At 38.6% G+C, this 23,369-nt stretch overlaps 1 protein-coding gene across 10 annotated transcripts in view; it reads left to right on the top strand.

Moving 5' to 3' along the window:
• Positions 1–23,369, top strand: part of LOC127578673 (death-inducer obliterator 1-like) — a 113,253-nt gene that overhangs the window by 80,810 nt on the left and 9,074 nt on the right. For all 10 annotated transcript variants that reach the window (XM_052030940.1, XM_052030948.1, XM_052030938.1 and 7 more), the window contains 5 exons: positions 8,372–8,501; positions 9,770–10,295; positions 13,757–13,910; positions 15,313–15,402; positions 17,739–17,934. In XM_052030940.1, coding sequence (XP_051886900.1) covers positions 8,372–8,501; positions 9,770–10,295; positions 13,757–13,910; positions 15,313–15,402; positions 17,739–17,934 — 1,096 coding nt within the window. The remainder of the gene's footprint in view (positions 1–8,371; positions 8,502–9,769; positions 10,296–13,756; positions 13,911–15,312; positions 15,403–17,738; positions 17,935–23,369) is intronic.

The following is a 23,369-nucleotide window of genomic DNA, read 5'->3' as shown; positions in this document are numbered from 1 at the left end:
ACGGGGTGAGGGTGGGATGAACAAGGAAATGTTTCATTGAAGGGATGAGATTAATGTGACAAAGCACCAAGTTGTGCATTGGTTTCAGCAGCAGCATCCTTGATGAGATAATTTCAGCTGGAATAGAGCTCTCATTTTACCAACAGCATGAAGACATTAACTGCTCTAATAAAGCTTATTTTAAAATAAAAAAAATAATTCTTCTTTTGGAGGTGAAGAAACATGGGATCTGGAGGAAGTTCAGTCTCCATGAATCAATTACATCCAAGCTGAACCAAATCTTGCCTCCATTGGCCTGGCTTGACTGTGTAATCCTAAACCCTTGCCAAAACAAAAATCTATCAATCTAGGAAATTTTAGAGGGAGTGCTACAACCTTCTGTTACCTTTTTAGTAACGAGCCACTTCCTGACATCAGACCTGAGGGTTCTAATTTTAAGGCTGTTCTCCCTTGACTGGTTTTTCCACCTGAGGAAATGGCATCTCTTGTTATACTTATCAAATCCTTTAGTCATAAACACCACAATTAAACTACCCCTTTACCTGTATCTGAGGGAATACGAGCATATTCTGTGAACAGTGCCCTCATTAATTGTGGCACAATCCCATTCTTGGGTGTCTATAAATGTGCAAAATTTCATTTTCTACCCATTTTTTTTTGACTTCCACAAATCGGTCGTCATCTGGTAAGGAAAATCTCGGCAATTTGACCTTTTAAAGTTGTGCAGCACATTTCCTTTCCCACATCTAACCCTACTCCCAAGAACGGTGTACATTTTCCACATTTAATGGCCCTCTCCCTGCATATGGTTATCTCACCTGAAAAGGGAACTGCCAAGAAGAAACAAGTATGCTGTATTCCTCTGACAGGTAGGAAAACATCACACTTCACTGCCTGATATTGTACTGAGGTATGCATTGTTCATTCACAAAACATAAAGGGAGTATGTTTACAAGTGGTTACAAAGTGCTGTGGCTGCCTTGGATACCCTGTGATTCTCTCTGGTGGCTGTGGAGACCTGCCTGCTGCACTGACTTGGAATACAGCTGATCTAAATGGGCTGACGATACCAGAATCAACCTTACACCCTTGGGTCCTAATTTTGTGATCTTCATGACTTACCTGGAAGGATGCAAGTTTGAACCTAACAGCTGTACCACTTCATATGGGAAAATGTACACATCGGAGAGTTAAGTAAACTGGTAATATAGTTATAATTGACACAGGTTATCCATACATTTTGGAGCCACCATCTTACTCCAGACGACAATGCACATTTTAAAATTAAACACCTGTATATATTGTTTAGTTCTAGTGACCCAGTTAAACTGAAATCCATGTGATAAAGGTACTCGCCCAATAATAGGACGTTCCAGAATTTTCATCCATTGATGTCAGAACAGCACAATATTTGTTCAAATTATCTTTGGTGGGGAGCTTGGAAGTGATTATACTCCCATCCTACTGCTGCTTATAACTGAAGGTCAGGGTTTTGGGAGATGCTACTTCAGAAGCCTTGGTGGGTTCCTGTAGATGGTCCACTCTATGGTCACAGTCATCTGGTGCACCAGTGCTTACTGTCAGAAAGCAGTTAGCATCAATTTAAGTTTAAGTGCTAGAGGGTCAGCATGGACTTTTTTGCCTACAGACCTGTAAGTTAAAATCTCCCATCTCTGCTAATTTGATGCCTTTCCACTGATTTTGCGTCAAGGTTTCAGGAAGAGAAAAAAATGGAGCCATCTTTAATTGGAGATTTGTACGCACTCCATCAGAGAAATAGGGAAGCATTTGATGTGTGGAGGACATAGAATACTGTTAAATTATTTAACATTCTAACTAGTTTAACCTCCATATAGGACAGATTCTCATGCCAAATCAATCCTGATCAATCAATAGATGCAAGAAGTGCTATGTCCAACATTTTAACAATTTCAGTCTTAAAAATAATCAAACCCAATGCTAACCCCTCACCCAATAAATAATGCATCTGAATGAAATTATAGGGTGATCTTGGAAAAGCATTAGCTATCTTGTTGGGGAATTATATTTTTAATAATAGTGGAATTGTTGCAGTATCCTTAATCTCTCCATCTGTGGTAACCAAAAGGCTAGAACAATGTCCTTATTCTTGCTGAAATACAGTACTCTCAGATTTCATATTATTCCACTTTAGGTAACTCCTTTCTGCTCCTGCAGCAGTTCTAAATGAGAGGTAATACATCGATTTGAAATAAAGTTTTAACACTAATTATGGCAGAACTTTTTAGACCTTGAGCAATGCATCTTAGACAAGCCCCAGAAACAATATTGTAGAAAGATGCACCATTTCATCAAGTGCTTATCCAAAAGTTGAGTAAGACTCTTCCTGAGGAAGACATTAGTTCATATCAGGAGGAATTCAACAATAACTGAAATTCTGTGGATCCTTGGATGACTGGACGTTTAAAGTGGGAGTTGCTACCTGTTCTCAGAAATGCCATTTTGAGTTTAATATCCAGTTGTTGCATTTTTGCATGCACATCTTCATTGTGCAGAAGCTACATCAAAGATCTGCAAACAAGGTGTTGATCTGACCTGCCAAGTGAAGCTCATAAACTAGTTGGATGATCTAATGCCCCCTGTTTCTTTAAATTACATGGGTACAGTGAATTGGCAGAAAATGAAAGTACTGTGGTCTCTGCCTGGGAAATGGCTTCTGAATATACATTTAGTGCAAGTGAAGTCATATAATACTCGCATAGTAAATGCATGTACAAGCCAGTTCACCCTCCAATAATCCACCTGATAGCATACAGTTCTACAGTATTTTTGAGAGGAAAATGAGACGTGAAGATCTGTTGTCACATCCTTGGCCCAAAAAAAATCTTCGCCTTTTTGACTGCTTGGAGCGTGGCTTAATGCTGTGGCTAGGGTTTGCCCCTCCTCCCACTGTCTCGTACCATTTAATATGATTAGTAGAAAGTTGATTGGGGCCTGGCTAAAGTTACTGCATACATAATCAGAACCTTGCGAGCTGTAAGCAAGTTTTTATCGTATATTTTAAATTAAAATTTTTAAGCATCTTACTTTCTAATTACCTAGTTAAGGACTTGTGGAAAGTTACAAGTTTTGTGGTCTGGCCCTTTGGGAATTCTTATGCCATCTTTTCGTCTTATGTGAAGGACCAACACAGATCCAGGCTATTTTGCCTAGCCTCCAAACATTATTTACTGGTCCAGTAAAAGATAATTCACCATGACTGTAGTGAGAATTCATGAAGCTATGCTTCCATTACAAATCAAATTAAGATCATGGCCACTACCAAATCACAGTTGCTATTAGAACATGGGAATAGACATTACTCCATCTGTTAGCATGTTGTGTTTAGGTACCAGCTTTCTATTTGGAGATGCATTTTAATTTCTTAACTTTTGCGCAGGATGTCTCTTGATAAGCTAACCCCTTTACTAGCTATTGCATCAATGACATGAAGTTTGCAACATAATCTGATAGTTGAATAGGAATTTTCTTGGTTTTGATTATGGGATATTTTGAACCCTTCCTCAAGATCATGTGTGATCTCTAACCTTGCTCACTATATCTGCCTTTTAGTCCCATGCATTTTAATGTTTTTGATAAACAAAAATGCATCAGTCTTGAACTTTAATGATTGTACATGTCAGTTGATAGACAAAAGAATGCCAAACTACTTCCACCCTTTGCATGTTGATATTTCCTAAGTTAATTTCTGAAAGTCCTCACTCATTTTAAATCATGCTTCCTTGTCCTAAGTGTCCTAACTAGCAAAAAAAATCTCTTAATACATTGTTCTTCTAGGGTTATTTGAAGTGCCACCAGTGATCTAGCAGGTTGCAACTGTGTTTTCTGATAGTTATCAGCTCTAAAATGTCCTTCAGTTTTCTGCTGCTTCCCTAACCCATACCTCAGGGGTATGTACCTAACTGGAATATGCCCAAACAGGACCCTATTAATAGGGGGTAGCCCACCATAAATATATAATGAAGAATAATGTGGGGTTAAATGGTGTAAATGTAATATCAGTTTGCAACCCCCCCCCCCCCCCCCAAGGCTTTTCTGGCAAGGAGGCTACAATGTAATATGAAGAACCGCTGTGGCTGTGTAACTTGCAATTACCTGCACCTAATGGAACTTTACCATTCAGTTTGGTTTCTACTTTTTCTCCAGCTGATGTCTCCTTTCCACAGAATAAGCAATGAAGTTGCCTCATGTAGAAGTGGCTGCTGTTATTTACCACAGATTTATCACTGCTGCTTGCATAGTGATCCTGGATATCTTCTGCCATGATGTGGAAAAGTATGAAACCTACTTCTATACGAAGAGTTGTTCTTCATCCAGATGTGTACAGATCATTAAACAGTGCACCACACAACTTGCTTTATGAAGTGTGGGCTGTGAGAACAGGGACAAGTGCCAAAATGGAGAGGATATTCTGGCAAATACTGTCCCTACATTTGTTCCTCGTACATTTTTTAAAAAAAGAAAATACACTTGGATTGTTTTAAATTACTTTTTGAAGGTGAAGTTCAGTATTTTAGTGTCAACATCAAAGTGAAATCAAAACATGAAGCCTAACAATGCATTAAGAGACCAGTATACAAAGCAAATACATTCTCTCCAAGGAAATCACTTTTAATGGGGGGGGGGGGGAAATATTCAGTAAACTCACAAGTAAGCACTATAACATAAGTTCCCAGCTTATAAGACAGAAATTTGGGTTAAATGTAGAATTTCACCCATATTTGAAAAATCAGCCAAGATTGTGTGCATCCTAAAGTCTAGAAGGTGGGGGAGGGGGGAGGCACACCACCAATCCCTACCCTTTATAAAAAAAAGACAATTTGACCTTAATTGTAAAATTGGCCATAAGCCTGCAAAATGCAACGTGTGGCCTGTATACTGGATATATCATGATTGCAATATTTTGTCACAGACCAAAAACAAAAACAGTTCCTCAAAACTAACTATAGAGCAGCAAAGACATTTTTAAAAAATTAATGATAATTCAATACACATAGGTTGAAGATTGCAAGGCTTAATGTGTAGATACCATATGTATTTTATCCACACTGGCAAACAGCCTTTCTTGGCAAGTAATGACAAACTACTATTCAGTTGCAGTCCTGGGATGATATTCCTAACATCTGTGTTTCACTTAAATACAAATTGTAGTAGTAGCACATTGTGCCTTGGCAATTCTAAGCTAGAATTGGCCTGGTCTGAAACCAGGCCACCCCAGCACCTGGAGGGTTTACCTGCAAAATGCATTATTATGAAATGGAATTTGTTATCTGGTCATTTGGGCAAGTCCTTTAAAAATTGACTATATTCTGGATTGTGTTGGAATTCTGACTGGTTTTATGTTGACTTTAAGGGAGAGGAACCTGTACATAGTACTACATTGCTGTCTCACTCATGCTCTCCAAAATGGCCCATCAAACCACTTGATACGTCTGCTGCTTAAGGAAAGCACTCATCAGCATCTTTTGAAAAATAAAGGGTAGTGAATATGCTCACGTCTACATCCTAGAGAATTTTTTTGAAGAAAGTATATACATTGGTCATTGAGGAGTATAGTAATTTAAAGCAATGGTTTAGAATTCACACCTGATACTAAAATCCTTTTCAAATGGATTCAGTTATAATATTCCCCTTGGTTCTTTAATCCAAGTTGGATGCAACTGGTAGATGTGAGGAAAAATTGTAATATAGTGTTTTAAAAGAGTGCATGGTGGATAACATTTTGATCATAATTATAGTTTGGTCCAAAGTTCCTCAAATGAGTTCTGAAATTCATTTTAGAATTTTCAACACAAGCAGAGGATTCTGCTGAATTTGAGTGTAGGGCAGAAGTCATTGTCACTTGAATAAACATCGTTTTCGTGTTGGCATACTCATTAAATAACTATTCACTGGAACTTTGTTTTGTATACTGCTGGGCACCTGCCATGACATAATTATCTTCAGTATCTGTAAATGCTACTCTGCATTGTTCATACTTGTATAAAATTAAGATTTCTTTGTACTGCGCAATTAGTGCGAAGACAATTTAATAATTTTAAAGTAAAGTATAGCTCATTAGGAAAACAGTTTTGAGGGAACTTAAATACAAATTATAACAGTAGCACATCATGCCTTCTGGGCAATTATTGCTAAGCTAGAATTGGCCTGAAGTAAAGAGTATAGGTGATTGACTTTGTGAGGTGTTTCTGCCATCAGTAGTAATTAGTGGAAAATTACAATCAAGTTGGACTTCCGTTGGAACAAAATTGTTAAATCAACTTTCATAATACTTGGTGTTGACTGAAAGTAATATAGAGAGCGAAAAAATTTCCAGTTGTGTTTACTTAGCTTGTACCTGGCTATTAATCATACACTTTTGTTTGTGTCCAGATTAACTGAACTGCTCTATGGGTCTTTCTTGACAGCATCTTACTTTTCATTCTACAGATTTTCTCTCTTTTTTTTGCAGTTATTGCATGATTTTTCTCTTTAATCTTTCATTTGCTATCATAAAATGTGTTGGTGAAAAGTAAAGTTTCTACATCTCCATGTTTTCTGATGAACTTTGATAGAAGTATTATGTCAGGTGATGGAAGAAGTAGACCAACTTGCTTCCACTTACTGCCTATTCTTGCACTTTTTTTTGATGAATGGGTAGGCTGTAAATGCCTCTGAAATCCCATTCTGGATTTAGTGGCAGAAAAATTGGGGAAAGAGGAGTCTGGGGACAGTGTAAATTGGAAAAGATGAATGAAATTTGAATTTACTAATAGAGGGGGAGAAAAACTGAAATACGAGGCTCTTGAAGCTGTTCAGGCATTATGAGAGCCTCTGTTGGACTGGGCTAGGATGTTGATGTATTTTCTTACTCTACCTATGGATTTGGACGTTTTTTCAGAAACCACGTTGATGTTACTTATGCAGTGCTTTTGGGCGTCTATTGTAAGTTGTCCCATCTCTCTGAGTCATACAGGACAATTGGGATCATTACTATTCAGTAGATCATGAGCTTGGTGCCCAGTTTGTGTTTTGGTCTTTGAGCACTCTTCTCCCCAGTTGGCCATAGGTTGTGCTTGAGGCAGTGGTGAACTCCTTCATCCATATTTACCTTTGCTTAGAGATGGATCCCGAAATATGGAAAGTGATCCTTTTTCCCAGGTCTCGTGAGAATCTACTGTTCAGATGGGGGTGGGTGGCATGGCGTGGTTAATGTAGTGTATCTTCATTGTTTGGGGGAAGGGTGAACACTGATGCAGCAGGGCAGGTTGTTAGAGAACCATTTTATAATGTCCATGCTTTTGTCTATTACAGTGGGGGAAAAATCCAAATGATGAAGGTTGATCTGTTTTCTGTATTTTGCCCACTCTATTGGGAAGCTTGTCAGGGATGAGGTACTGCATTGAAGGAAGAAAGAGTAAGACCAAAGACAGAAGTCAGAGTAAGAGTGAAATGACTTAAAGTGACAGGCACCTGGAAGCTTGGCAACATCCTTGCGGGTAGAGTGGAAGTGTTCTGCAAAGCAGCCAACTGTGTTTGATTTCCCAGTACAGATGAAACCACATTGATTGGGGAAGACATCTAGCAATAAGAAGTTGGCACTTAAGCATGCAGCCTCACTTCAAATTAGGGTTGAAAGCAAAGTAGAATTCAATCTTTGTTGAAAAAATGTTCACTAAGTAGCTTGGCTCAGAATAGTTCTCAATGAAATCTGGTCGAAAGATGGCTATTAATGCTGACACTTTTTGCCCATCCTTTGTCTGCATTGAACCACAGTTTCACTGGCACTGAAAAAATGGGGAATCACTGGCAAATTAGGAGACATTGTACAACCTATGTTTCTCATTTACAGGAACTTGCAGCAAGTTTAATGTGCATCCAAAAGTATTCTGCTAACAAGAATAGAAAACCCATAATTGACTGACACCTAGAGAATAAAGCATGCAAACTGGATTAGAAAAAAAATTGAAATTGGGGAAATTATTAAAGATTACATGCCATTTTATGTTTCCAAATATCAATATATTGCAGCAAAAAGGGGCCTTTTGTTGCTCTGTTGTGATTGCAGATTTATGTAAAGACATCCAATTAATCCTACTCTCCATCTCTCTCCCTATAAATTTGTTCCCTTGATGTATTTTTCCAATGCCCTTTTGAAAATTGCTATTGAACCTGCATCCAATGCAATCTAAATCGCATCTTGCGCATACAATGTGTACATTACTATTTTACTGTATGCTATGTATTATGCAGGTCTGCAATTTAGATTTGTACACCTGGTAGTTGTAGTTCTTAATATGTCATATTTAACCATCAGCTTTCAAAATGATTAACATTTGTTTGTGCCCTTCAGGAGCAGGAAGATGCACATCCTGCTCAGAAGACCAACCTTCCACTACCTGACATCTTCAGCAGCATGCTTAAAGATACTACAAATGAACATCGAGCTCACCTGTTTGATCTGAACTGCCGAATCTGTACAGGTAAACAGCATAATGACATTTTGGGTCATTATCATGTAAACTACTCAATGCAACAGGTTTGAGAGGATAGTTCCTCAATTATCATTCTATGAGGTAAATAGAAAATTGGTTGTAACTGCACAATTAATCTAGTGGAGTGGACTACTAACCAGGAGACATGAGTTGTAATCCCACTGTGGCAGGGTAATTTAAATTCAGTTGAATAAAAAAGTAAGTGTTAGCAAAGATAGCCATGAAGATACGAGGTTCAGAGTAAGAACACATCTGGGTCATTGATGATGTTGGGCAATCTCATTCTTACCTTTGGCCTACACATGACTCCAGACCTACAACTCTTAATTCCCTTGTAAAATGGTCTAAAAAGTTATTAATTTGTGTTAAAACTACTGTACACAATTGGAGTTCTTTTACCACACTGCAGAACTTCAAGAAGGTGGCTGTTACCTCATAGGCAAACTAAATGGACAAGTAATGCTGGCTATGTCAGTGAAACCCCTGTCATAATTTAGTATTAAATATATGCATAGAATCTAACAACATCAGAGGATGCTTTTCAGTTTATCACATCTGGTAGCTTTTTAAAAGAGCTGTTGAATTGATCCCATTCCTCCCTGCTCTCTCACCCACAGTCAGAATTCCCTATGTAAGTATATATCTGGTTTGTTTTTAGTCGCTATTCCAGGCAATGTAGTCACTTCATCACAGCTAGCTAAAAAACCTATCATTCAAGGAACAATACAACCCTATTAGATGTTTAACATGCTTTCTCTTGCTGTATATAGTTCTGGTCACCATGCGATAGGAAGGATGTGGTTGCGATATTCTTGTTTAATTGGGTTGTAAGCTAACGGGTAAATCTGCTTCATGCTAATAACTTTTAGAGTCTGATCAGTAATGTAAATGTTACTTATAAGCCATAATAAAAATGTTGCCTGGAATGGTGGTGATTACATTTGAAAGTTTCTATTTGAATGTAATCAGGTATACACTCGAATAGAGAAACCTTACAAGACTAGGGTGAGAGAATGAATATAAATGGGGTGTAACCTTGTGCAGCCCTATACCAACGTTAGGACTCCTTTTGCGCTCAGTAATTAATGGAAAAGTCGGGACTATTTTGCTTAGACACAATGTCAGTGAATGATAGAACAATGAAGTGGGTGCAACTTTGGAATACATATTCCAGGGATAACACACATAGCAAAATCGACCCTGTATTTAAAGACCAAGGGTTAAGTTATCTCACTTGTTGATTTCCACACTTTTAGGTAAAGTTCAAGTCTCAGACGATGAGCCAGTGCCTAAGAAGCCAAAAGTGATGGCCAGAAAACCAGAACCAAAACCAAAACCAAGAGCCAACGTGAGGCACCAGCAAGAACAAGACCAAGGAACAGTGACTGCTTCACCATCGAGCGAGCAGCCTGCTTCAACTGAAGAAGTGACCCCGCTTTCCAATGCATTAGAAGACTTGCCAAATACCAATGTAGTTACTACACAGCCCACTTCAAAATCTATCAGCAGTTCCTTCACTTCAGTCAATGATCCAACTAGAGCTGCTGAGGCCAACACAACGTCCATCATTGCAGCTTCCAGTCTTAATGCTCCTAGTGTCCCAAAGACCGTATCATCTTCATCTTCAACTACTACCACAATTTCTGGGACAGTCAGAACTTCTGGTGTTAAAAAAGAGGAAGAGGATCTACCAAAATCCATTTTGACATCTGCAGCTCCAAAATCTATACTCTCAAAACCATCTGCAACACCTGAGCAAAACTACACAGTATCAACAGTAAGGTGTGTAAGGAGAAAACTGATTTATTCATCCAGATATAGCTGTCAAAATAATATGGCATATTTATATACAAAATAATTTCAAATAGGTGTAAGAAAAGCTTTCAATTCAGAAGCTGGGTGGCTTATGGTGCATCCATTTATCACAGAGTTAACGTCAGTTTGGGCAATGTGTTTTTAAAACAAAAATGTAGATTGCCAGTACACAAACCATCTAATGAATATAAAATAAATTCTAAAGCTCTAGTTGAAGTTGTGACAGAAATTACAATTGGCTTTTACATATCTATCTAAGCTAATTCTCTGTTCTGCTCATATCAAGAAAAGCTTCCCACTGCTCTTTCTCCCCTACCTTAAATTCTCCCAGTTATAACAAAAGCTATAAATTCAGAATTAAAGGTTTAGCTTTTGGGAGATGTGAGGTGATACATTTTGGGAAGTCAAATAGGGATAGGACATTTACAATAAATGGTAGGGTGTCAAGGAATGTTGATGAACAGAGAGACCTGGTGGTTCAAGTCTATAGTTCCTTGAAAGTGGCAACACAGATGGATAGGATCATGAAGAATGCATATGGCATGCTTGCCTTCATGGATCAGGGCTAGAATATAAAAGTTGGGACATTATGTTGCAACTTTACAAAACACTGGTTAGACTGCATTTGGAGTATTGTGTGTAGTTGTGGTCACACAGCTACACACAATAGGAAGGACGTAGTTGCACACTTTAAGGTAAAGTTCAACACTTAGATGAGGAGTTCATGTCTAAGAAGCCAAAGGTAATAGCCAGAAAAATCAGAACCAAAACCAAGACCCAATGTGAAACTCCAGCAAGATCAAGACCAAGGCACATGGAGTATAATAACAACATTAAGAAGACATTTGGATAAGTATGTGGATACAAAAGATTTAGAGGGATATGGGCCAAACGCTGGTAAATGGGACTAGCTTGGTAGGCACCACGGTCGGCGTAGAAGAGTTGAGCCAAAGGTCCTGTTTTCTTGCTGTATTATTTCATGACTCTGTGACTCAACTTCACCACCTGCTTCAACTCAAAGTGACCCCTCTTCCCAATGCATCAGTAAAGTTATAAGAGGCATAGATAGGGTAGATAGTCAGAATCCTTTTGCCATGTTACACAGAATGGTTGATACCTGGAACTCTCTGCTAAAGGATGTAGTGGAGTCAGACACGATCATTGTGTTTAAGTGACATTTAAACAGATGTTTAAATAGGCAAAACAGAAGGACCTAATAAGGACAAAAAGATCGTTATTGACGTGGTGGGCTGAAGGGCCCATTTCTGTGCTCTCTGGCTCAATATATCCTTTAATTAATCTGTTCTGACCAGTTGCTGAAACACTTCAAGCTGCCGCAGGATTGTTTCTTCATCAATGGGATAATGTTGATATTATTGTTAAGGCAGAAAAGGGTGAAATATTGGATGGGATAAACATGATAAGAGGAGGTATTATGGGGCTTAACACGCTAAAAATGAACAAATGGCCAGGCCTGGAGGAAATGGGTCTTAGTCTGTTAAACAAGAACGGAAATTGTGGCGGCTTTGACTGCAATTTTTAAATCCTGCCTGGTCACATAAGTAGTGCCAGAGGATGGAAGGACTGCATATGTTGTACTGTTTAAAAAAGGATAAATGAAGTAATCACGGGTCAGTTTGTGGTGATCAAATTCTTGGAAACCATTCTAAGGAACAGTATAAAGTATCATCTGCAAAGAGGCGAGGGCAAAACCTTTACACCCTGAAGATGATAGCGTTCTGATAGTGCTGAAAGGGGGAGAGGCAGAATCCCTCACCATATGTAAACAGTACAATGTGTACTTGAAGAACCGTAACCTAGAGGGCTGCAGACCTAGTTCTGGAAGATGGAATTAGGTTACGTGGCTCTTTTATGACTGCCGTGAACACGGTAATCTGGAGGGTCCCTTGTGTGTTAAATTTGCAGTGATTTTGGTTGGAAGACATTCAACTGCTCAGCAAAATTGAACAGTTCTTTATGCAGAGAGAAGGCTTGATCTATGCATTGCACCTGCTAGAATGCAGTGCATTTACAGACCCTGGGAAGAATAGAATTTTCTGTTTCCTGAATCACTTTATAGGAGGATTTCAGCAAACGTGGAGGAGCAGGAGAAAATCTATGAAGTACCTCAACACACAATCCATTCTGCAATGAAGCAAATACTCATGGCTTAGGCACAGTCCAACACACCTTAACTTGCTGCTGGCTAAACATATCAATTGGGGGTGTTCATATTCGTTTTCATCTGGGTCAAAAGCTTACAATAACAATTACACTTAAGATGTGAGGAAAACAAATATCAAGGTAAAAGAGATTTTGGGAGCGACAACCAAATGGTAAAGAGGCTCTTAAAGGTGGAAAAGTAGGTGACGAGGCAGAGGGTTTTATGGAAGGCTCCTTCAGAACAGTGAGCTTGACATTGTGTAGGTAAAGTTATATTTACCAAGGGACATCTGGATAGAGATAAATGTGGAAACCAGGATACATTCATGAAGGGTAAGCATGTAAGGTATTTGATAGTTTCTCTGGACGTGCTAGTACAGAAAATGTGGGAATTAGCTACGGTTATTTTACAAACCTTAAGTAACAGATCAATAGAACACAGATTGGTGGGAGAGCAAATCTTTTATGGGAAAATCTAAAACTGGTCACTGCTTAAATGAGCAATCCTTTATTTTTTAAGAACCGATAAGCAAAGTTTTTTCTGAGAGTCTAGAATCTTTTCATCTCTCTTGAAGGGTGGAGAGTCTTTGAATTTTTTTTTAGACGGAGATAGATTGTTTATAAGCAAGAGGGTGAAAGGTTACTTGGAATAGATGGGAACAGAGACTTTGTTACAATTGGTTCAGCCCAACTGAATGGTGGCAACAGTTTTAGAGGCCGACTTCTGCTTCTAATTTGTATGCATTAGCTTGGGAGAATGTTACCAGTGACTCTTTTATGAATCAACATTGGCTAAATGTACAGATTCCACAAAGCTAACTAAGGGTGGTAGGAGTTGAATTTACTTGTGAATTATGCAGACGTGTAGAAAAAATACAGTGTATGAAATGCTTCAGATGGGGACAAACATTCAGGAAGGCACAGTTAAAGGGGTAATATTGAGCCAAAATAGTGAGTTAATCTGTTGCTTTATAAATAGATGATGCATATACGTGCAGAATGTTGTGTACAGTTAGTGTCTTTACAGTGCAAGAATGGCAGTAGTGTCATGTTTGTATGCAGAAAGAGTGATTGAGGGAACAGTTGCTGGATTTTAAGGAGTCATTACTCAAAATAAAAGTCAAGAGACGAAAATTGCTGTTAATGTAATTCCAAAAGGTCAGAGAAATGCTGTTTCATCTGTTACTCCTGTTGATTGCAAATAGGTAAAATATGAAGAAGGATCACTGCTAATTTAAGACTATAACCGTTATTTCTATTAATAGGGTTTCAGAGCAAAAGACTCAACTGGAATTGGATACTTCATTGTTTCTCTCTCACCTGGATGCAATTTGGAAAGGATTCATCAATATGCATGGTGTTGCAAAGTTTGTTACTAAAGCTTATCCAGTCTCTGGATCTATTGACTACCTTGTAGAGGTAAGAAAGTCTTTGCCCCACCATCTGTGTTATTCTGTTGCATGTATGCTTGCTTGTAATAGTTAAGGGGGCCTTTAGTCTATGCACACTATTTTTAAGATATGATTGTAATCATTCTTAAGCATATTGCAGCATTGGGTCAGAAAAAATCAAATTGTTTAAATGTTTAGGTAAGTAATTGAATATTTGTTTAATCTGTTAATGAGCAAATGTTAGATATTAGTGACTTCATTCTTAGGGAGTTGTGGAGCATTGGGAAGTTGGAATGGTTTTTCTAGTGTTCTCACAGGAGTAGTCCTGAATTTGAAACCTAAATTTCACCCTACACATCACAAGGGAGTTGATGTTTAGAGCATCTTTTACATTTGGGATTCGAGAAAGTGCAAGATGTATTAAGTCTACGAGATGATAGTACAATTCCTATATCAAATTAAGTATTATTTTAATTTACTCCTATTGTTCTTTTCCTCTAAAGATGACATAAAGAACTCTAATTTTACAAGCATTGATGTTTTCAAGAGTACTTGCTGTTTAGTAATATCAGAATTTTGATAAACTTTCAGTCAGGATTGGAATGGTTAAGTTTTTCTACATTTTAGTCGGAAATTGTATATCTTGATCTTCGAAACATCTGGCAGGTCCTTTAAAGCTAAAACCTGTCTATTATAAAATAATTCAAGTTGGAGTGAAGAAAGAGACATGGTTACTGGTGATTTAAAAAGTAACTGAAACTAGTGATTGTCAGCCTGACTTGTATTGCTTTTCTCACAGCTCCAAACTGACCTTCTCAATTCTGACACAGTTTATTTAAAAAAAACCTTGCTCCATTTTATTGTCATCAAGCAGCCAGAATTTACCGTTGCTCACATCGCACTAGCTGTAATTACCAATTTTAAGAGAGAATTTTCTTACTGAAAAGCAGAAGTTTGAGGAGTCAATAAATAGTGAGTCAGCGAAATCAATTCCAAACAGCAAGGATTTAGCACTGAGTGGGGCCAGATAACTCTGTGAGTGCACTGCCAGGACTAAGAACACTTTTTAAAATTCCATCTACCAGTGGTGTGCCTCGCCTCCGGGTTGAGTTTTCCACCTTTAGAGCTTGCCTTGCGCAGGCCATTAAGTCCTGGTGTTCAGGTCTTGGCATAAAACCTGCAGCAAAATGGTATTCACCAAAAGACCCATGTGAACAGATAAAGACAGCCAAAAAGGTACCTCTAGTTCCACCGATTGCCGAGGATAATATGTCAATAACTGCATCGAGTGATAAATTGCTTGTCTTTGTGATGAAATTCAGCAGGATTTGAGCAGGTTTAATTTTTGTTGTTGTCACTGATAACAAATTAGGTGTTGCAGAGAACAATTTGCTTTTAGTTATTATTTAATTCTCTTTCTGTTTTGTTAGGATTTGCCTGACACAATTCACATTGGTGGCAGGATTTCACCTCATACGGTTTGGGATTATGTAGGAAAACTGAAGTCATCGCTCTCCAAGGTATTCCACTGTTTAATCTGTGTAATAACTAGGTTCTGTAATTTACTTAAAAAAAAAAGTATGTTCTCCTGAAATTCTGTACATTATTTTACTTTTACTCCTTATTTATGCAGAGATTTATAATTTCTGAATCTTGTTTGCTTTACAGAAAAGTTTACCCTAAAATATAACCATTTCACTTTTCAATGCAAGTCGCAGTCAGTCAGATTTTTCAGCTCTTACAAAAATGATCCATTCAACAATGTGTGGACCACTCCCTTCTGACAGACAGGAGCCAGCAGCACACTGTAAACTGTACATGATCACTTTCACCATGCTGCCTTTAGAAAATTGGTGCATAGATTAGTGAATGTGGAAGCACTGTTATCATTGGTGAGGGACTGGGGGGATAGTGTGCAAAGGGAGGAAGACGAGCTGCTGATGATGGTACCATGCAAGGATTCCATAAAATTATTCATCCTGCAGCAATAAGTTTGCTAAACTGTTTACAGTGACTGGACAACTGCACTTACCTGATGGATAGCTCAGTGTAGATAAACAGCCAGTCAAATTTCTAAATCTGTTGCAGCTGAAATGCTTTTCCTTGTGCTACCATTTGTCACGTGTTTATTAGGAAACACTGTACTAGAATGAAATATAAATATTTTCTACTATACTCAAAATGATTATTTGAGCCCAAAATTCTTTTACAGCAGCAGCTTGTATTTTAATCACATCTTTAACAAAGCTCTTCACCGAATTCTCAGCAAACAAAACTTAGCCAAATGATATAAGGAGATAATGTGACCAGGAGTGTTGTTAATTAGGTTTAAAGGAGAGGTTTAAGGAATTGGGTCTAAGCAATGGTTAAATTTGGAGATGATCAAGAAGTCAAAATTGTGGGATTTGAGATTACTGAGAAGGAGAAAGACAAAGCCATGGAGAGACTTGGAAACGGTGATGAAATTTTTGAATAGCTCATTTGTGAGCTGATATACCATGCACACAGGTAACAGGATTTGGTGCAAGTTAGGGCAGAGGTTGCAGATTACTGTCCTACCTTAAGTTTATGGAAGGTAAAGTTGGCAAGTACAGCTAGATGTTGGAATAGCTAAGTCTGAAGATAACAAAGACATCTATGAAGGTTTACACAGCAGCTGAACTGGAGCCATATGACTGATACAATTCTGGGCCTCCTGTGTTTGATGTAGTTAAGATATTATTATATATCATTTCCAGAAGGCTTGTTTGTGAGTGGTATCACATAAAATTAGTGAAAATGGTCTTGAATCCTTTAAAAGGTAAATTGACTTATCCAGTTAATCATTGAAAGATGAGTTAAACATTGAGAAAATTATAGATCAATTTCATTAGATTATTAAAAATGATTGTTAAGAGGTCTTGTATGATATTCTTTGCTTTTGGGATGTCAGATGATTTTAATCAACCACTTGAATTTAAAGCTACTTTTACTTCAGTGATCTAACCCAAAGCATTTCACAGGAGCACCTTGCATCTTGGTATCTAACCTCTTTTGGCTCTTCCATCTATTAACATTCAGTTATTTAAGAGTTTCAGCTTTGCATGAGTTGGATGAAAGTATCTAGAACCAAATCGGCAATGTTGGCTAATGTGAACCTGGGTGCAAGAGCCCAAATAGAGCCAACCTCACCAAAAGCTGATTTGGTCAGTATTTGAATATAATTTAACTGTGCAAGATCTGCCACTTCATGGCTTTAATGTATCTGCATTATTACTTGAAGTCACGGAATCTCACAAGCCTGCAGCTATGAAATATTCAGTGGTACCCATTCAAGGGGAATATAAGGGCACGTGTTATTGGACCTGACATGGCACAGCTCACACCCGGACTATGTATTCTTGTTAAATCTTGTTCATGACCCTCTAAAGATGAAAAACTGGGTCCTTGCATCATCTGACCTACATGTGACTCGAGATCCAATGCAATGTGGTAAACCTTAATTAACATAGTCGCCTAGGGAGCCACAGAATTCAAGGGGCATTTGGGGCTGGGCAATTAATATTGGTCTCTACAGCAAGGATATCTAGAATAACTAAGTACCAACAGCAGAGGTGTTTGGTGAGGATCACTTTGGCAAGTAATAAACCTGAGGTGCAGATCAGCTATGAGTGAATGGAATGTGGGGGAGGGAGGGGATGGGCTCGAGGGAACTCCCTGTCCTGCTGACATTTGTATCATTCTGTGATCAAGGATTGAGATATGTTGAGATAAGTGGCAGTGGAGTAGGTAGGGCTCATTACTGGTTGCAGCTGTAATTGCAGCCTGGCTTGTGTTGAGTAATTTCTGCTTTGTTTTCTTTTTATGACAAATGCAGGAAGTCTGTCTCATTCGTTTTCACCCAGCCACTGAGGAAGAGGAGGTCACCTACATCTCGTTGTATTCCTACTTCAACAGTCGGGGGCGCTTTGGCGTGGTGGCAAATAACGCCAGACACATCAAGGACCTCTATCTAATTCCGCTTGCTGCTAATGACCCGATTCCCTCCAAATTATTACCTTTTGAGGGCCCAGGTAAGAGCAGATTACTTAGAAACACGATTAGCAAAATGCCGGTAGAACAGCAACTTGCTGATAACCTGCTGACTTAGTGAAGTGCTAATGCAACTGCAGACACACAGTGGGGTCCATTTGTTTGCCCAAATAATGACATCTTTTAAGTCTTCAATTTCCTGTTTAAATAGTTCTCCCTATCGCTGGCATTTATTTTGTATTACCTGTGAGAGTTCACTCTGCTCACAAACTCTTGTCCTTCCACAATCTGAGAGCTCTTGATACTTGTTGCAATTCTCTTTCCACCATCTGTGGGAAGCCAAGCTGACTGGCCGGATATATAGGTCCGTGACGGCAGGGGTGACATTCAGAAGTTATGTGATCACTTGCCATTCTGCACCCACATCCCACAATATTGCAGTGCGTTGAGGACTTTGCCACATATTTCACACCATTAAATGTGTACATTGAATCTGTTCAGTCAAAACACAGGAATGAATGAAATCTGTAAATTATGTACTTGAATAATACTGGGGTTACAAGTGGCAGTGCAATGTAATCACTATTTAGTATCATGTGACTTTCCAGTCGTTAAAATCAATTCTGAAACAGATGGTTACATAATTTTATCAGGTTGAGTGTTATTTTGGAGAATGCTTGCAAAATCTGATTGCAGTTGGATTTGAGTGTTTGATGTTATCAGTCTAGTATTACATAAGCATGCTTACAGCATCCAGATACTAGAGGAGAAGCAAGTATCACTTGACCTTGCCTAACAAATAGATTGAGCACTCTTAACTTCAAGGTTTTATTTTTTGGCTTGTATTAAAACTACTGGAGCAGCTTAAAGACTAAGAAGGTAAGTCCATTCAGTTTGAAATGACCATCACTTGCGTGGATACAATACTCAATGGAGGTGAGCAGAGGTATAAATGAATATGCATTTACTTTGTACTTCAGGTTTATCCTACTATTAACTCTTTATACAAACAAGTCAGGTTTTTTCTGGCATTCCATCATATTACAGCTTTTTACTTCTCATAGGGTTTGCAGTGAATTATGCTTTTGCTTTTTTCAATGCCATCATTCTTCTATTAGGCTTCACTTTGAATGTTACATTACCTGGCCAATGCAGTGCAGCATTCAAGGAACTAGACTCAAATATAGCAGCCCTTATAGTAAAGCACAGTACATTAAGACAAAGAATTTAGGGATGGGAATTTTAACCAGTATCCCATCAGCATATATATATATATCTATATCAGCAGCTAATATTTTTGATTACGTATGTTTCATATATATTAAAAGAAACTAAGTTTCTAAGTTTTTCTGTGAAGACTTTCAGGATGCATGTTACTTTGGCAGTGCTACAGGCAGAAATGAACTGGGTTATTTAGAAATGTGGAGTACTCAACTAACTTATTGCATATTTATGGAGCATTCGGGGCCCATTTAGGGTTCGGCTTTTAGTTTCTCTACTGGAACACATTTTTAAATTGGGTGGTTTCTAATATTTTCACACCTGTATATTTTGTGTACAAACTGCTTTTTTTGGTTTTGATATTGTAACTTTGTTTTTAACATAACTACTATTAATAAAGTTATTTCCAGAACATTGCATTTGGGATTCGTGTGAATTTGAAATGTCTGGCAGTGGATGGGGTTCAGCACCTGGAATCGTGATGCCAATCAATGGAGCTTTAACTCTGGATCCCTGCAGTGTTTGAAGTTCAGCAGTTTATAAGGGATTATGTTTAGGATTCGCCATCAGGCACTGATAGGATTTGGATGCAGTCAGCAACAGCATGTTTCCTCTTTAGCCTTGAAGGCTGGGGACACACCTCTGTAGTTTTTTATCGTGCTGATGGTAAATTAAGTCCCTGCTTACTATGCATTGGCCGCAGTGGATTCAATGTTTGCAGGTAACAACTACCATCTGTATTTAACACCGGAGTAGATTGCTCCTGACTAATTCATTTATTTTTTTTTGTTTATGAGCATAAATATTAGGAATTTCCATTGGTTCACACTTATGTGTTTATAAAATACAGCAAAATGATACACTGGCAATGTATCATTTTTGTTTAAAACCTTTGCACCGTCCATCATAACCTATTTATGTGGTTCTCTCCACAGCTATGTAACTGTTAAACCGTGATTAACAGAATGCTGTCAGTTTTACCTTCTGTTTACTTTTCCCTCTGCTCACGTCTACATCTCTCAGTCCAGTTCAAAATTAGCAACTCTTCTTTTGAAGCAGTTGATCAAGTTGACTTTAACTCAGGACTCTGACAAGGGGAATGGACACTCTGCCGCCATTTACGCTGTTATGTAGTTTGTAACTAGTTTTCTGTGTAACTGATAAAATGTGATCAATCCTATACACTTCAGAGATAATTGGGATGAGATTTATCCTTGTTGAATTAAAAGCACAAAAATATTTAGGAACAACAAATGACATCTAGAACCTTCAAACCCATTCCTTTTGTGGAATCAGCTCCACCTCTCCTTTTCATTTTCACATTAAATGCATTCAGTTGTCTCTGGAGCCCATTTAAAGTCTCTGTGACAACAGCAATCGCTGACAACTTACTACTATTTACAGTATTATTTTAGTAGACAAGCTTTGGTTCATTCTGTGCCAGAAGTAGTATTTTTTAATTCAAGTTTATTTTGGAAATCTAGGTGAAATTGTCTGTGTTTGTTGCCCTGAAAGTATGAAGAGTCAGCCATGTAGAGTGACCAGAGTCACATTTGGCAAGCCCCTTCTTTAAATCAGTTAGGTTTTTACAACTGCTTTCATAGGGGGTCAGCTAAATTAAGCTTCATAGTTAGTGATGGTGGGTTTGAATTTGTCAGCTCAAATGCAAATCAAGTGCCAAAAACACTAGTTAGGAAGTTGTTCCTTCATAAAGTGGCCATTATTTCTGATAATCTTCTCTGCAGTACCAGTGGATCAGAAATAATCCCAAAATATCACACGCTTACCCATCTCTATTAATGCTGTGCCTGTTGTGCAAAATAGCAGTAAATTGCAGAAGTTAATCCCTAAGGTAGTCCATTGTAAAGATCTTGAGTGGTGCTTTAATTGATATCTTATTTCTAAATTGAGACATGTTCCACAATCTGATCTTGGAATGTGCTATTTAAACCTTAGTTTATGAACTTTACCTTTCATTCTTTGCTGATCCCATCCTTGGCCACTGACTCAGCAAATGTACATACTGTTTTATGTCTGCACATGAGGGAGATACAACAGGTTGCCAACCTGGTGGCAAGAGAACATCTGCATGACATACAGAGACGATGGTGAGCATTTGGAATCCTGAAAATGTCTGACTGTGCCTCTGAGCTCGTTGAAACATAGAACCTTAATTATGATAGGGAAATTTTTCTTTCAGGTGCACCATCACTCCCATCGTTTAGTACCTTCCCAGGTCCAACATGCAATGATTGTCTTTGTTTTATAAAAGCAGTATAATTTGTCTGTGAATGTACTGATGTCTTTGTCAGATTTTTGAAAATTCCCTAACAATTGAGCAACAGTGAAACCATAATTACAACCTTTCCCATTCCTTACCACCCCCTACCTCATAAGCACTCCAGCTTTTTTTTAGTTTATACAGCAGTACTTAATTAAAGATGCTGTCCATTTCTATTTATTGTAGATTGGAGCATCATGAGTGTTGGCTGTGTTTGGTTTACTGTCAAAGGGAGGATTATATCTCAAACTAGGTTAGAGCTGTAAGTAGGAATGTTAACTTATGCATACAGTAATCAGCAATCCATATTAAGGTTATTCTTTCTAGCATAGTGTAGTCCTAGAATTATATAAACTTATATGAAATAACATTGTCATACAACACAGAATCAGGCACTTTGGCCCATTGAGACCTTGTTGACTATCATAAAATCTTTACTAATCTCTTTCTTACTCTCTCCACATTCCCATCAACTCCCCTCAATTTCTACCACTCATCCATGTACTAGGGGCAATTTACAGTGGCCATTTAACTTACCAACCCGCACTTCTTTGGTATGTGGGAGAAAACCGGAGCAACCAGAGGAAACCCACGCGGTCACAGGGAGAATGTGCAAACTCCACACAGACTGCACTGGAGATCAAGATTGAACCTGGCTCAATGGAGCTGCAAGATAGCAGCTCTACTAGCTATACCTCTCTGTCACCCTAATGACATGGATACAACACACATTTTGGAATAAGTTTTTGCAAAAATTGTTATTCCATTGAGTAAATTAATATATAACTAGCTCCTGGTTGCATTGGCAAGATATTTTGTAAGAACTGGGGAGATTGGGTTATTAGAGGTTAATATCACCACAAATATTTATTCTTTTACTGGCTAAGCTTTCAAGCTGAGGTACAATTTCTTCAAAAATTATTTATTGGAAGTACTTCCTCACAGCCTCAGACTGTACAAAAAAACTTCTTGAACATGGGTTTATTACTTTAGAAGAGCTGTCATTAGAAAATGAAGCAGGCTGTGCTTGTGTGCAGCAAGTACTAGACAACATGGGCTGGTAAGTGGCAAGCAACATTTGTATCACACATGTGCCAGGCAGTAATCATCTTCACACTGAAAGAGCTTAACCACCAACCCTTGACATTCAGTGACATCACCAACATCAAGTCTCCCACTATCAACAGCCATTGACCAGAAACGCTACTGGACCAGCCACATGAATACTCTGGCGATGAGCAAGTCAGGGGCTGGGTATCCTGAAGTAAGTGGCTCACCACCTTCCCACCATCTACAAGGTACATGTCAGGAATGTGATGAAATAGTCTCCACTAGCCTGGATGAGTCCAGCACCAACAACAATCAAGAAACTCAACACCATCCAGGACAAAGCAGCCTGCTTGATTGGCATCCCATCCACATTCATTCCCTCCACCACTGGTGCGCTGTGATTGCAGTGTGTACCAGCTACAGAATTACTGCAGTTACTGGCCCAAACTACTCTGACAGCACTGCCCAAACCTGCAAACTCTACCACCAAGGACAAGGGCAGTAGGAGCTTGAGAGCACCACCACCTGCAAGTCCCCCTCCAAGTCTCTCACCATCTTGGAAGTATATCACCGGTCCTTCATCGCTGCTGGGTCCAAATATGGAACCTTCTTAGCAACAGTTGTACAAGACGTTGGTGAGGCCGCACTTGGAGTTGCTGTGTTCAGTACTGGTTAGCCTGTTATAGGAAAGACATCAAGTTGGAAAGAGTGCAAAGAAGGTTTATGAGAATGTTGCCTGGACTCAAGGGCCTGGGTTAATGCTTGGAATGTAGGAGACTTGAGGGTGACCTTATAGAGGTGTATAAAATCATGAGGGGCAGAGATACTGTGAATGGAAAAGAGGCCAAAAACTAGAGGACATAGGTTTATGGTGAGAGGAGAAAGATTTAAAAGGGACCTGAAGAGCAACTACTTCATTGCAGA

Source organism: Pristis pectinata, chromosome 16 (assembly GCF_009764475.1).
Source record: "Pristis pectinata isolate sPriPec2 chromosome 16, sPriPec2.1.pri, whole genome shotgun sequence".
NCBI classification, from domain to species: Eukaryota; Metazoa; Chordata; class Chondrichthyes; order Rhinopristiformes; family Pristidae; genus Pristis; species Pristis pectinata.
Note: the sequence above shows the minus strand (reverse complement) of the source record. Positions and strands in the feature narration are given on the sequence as shown.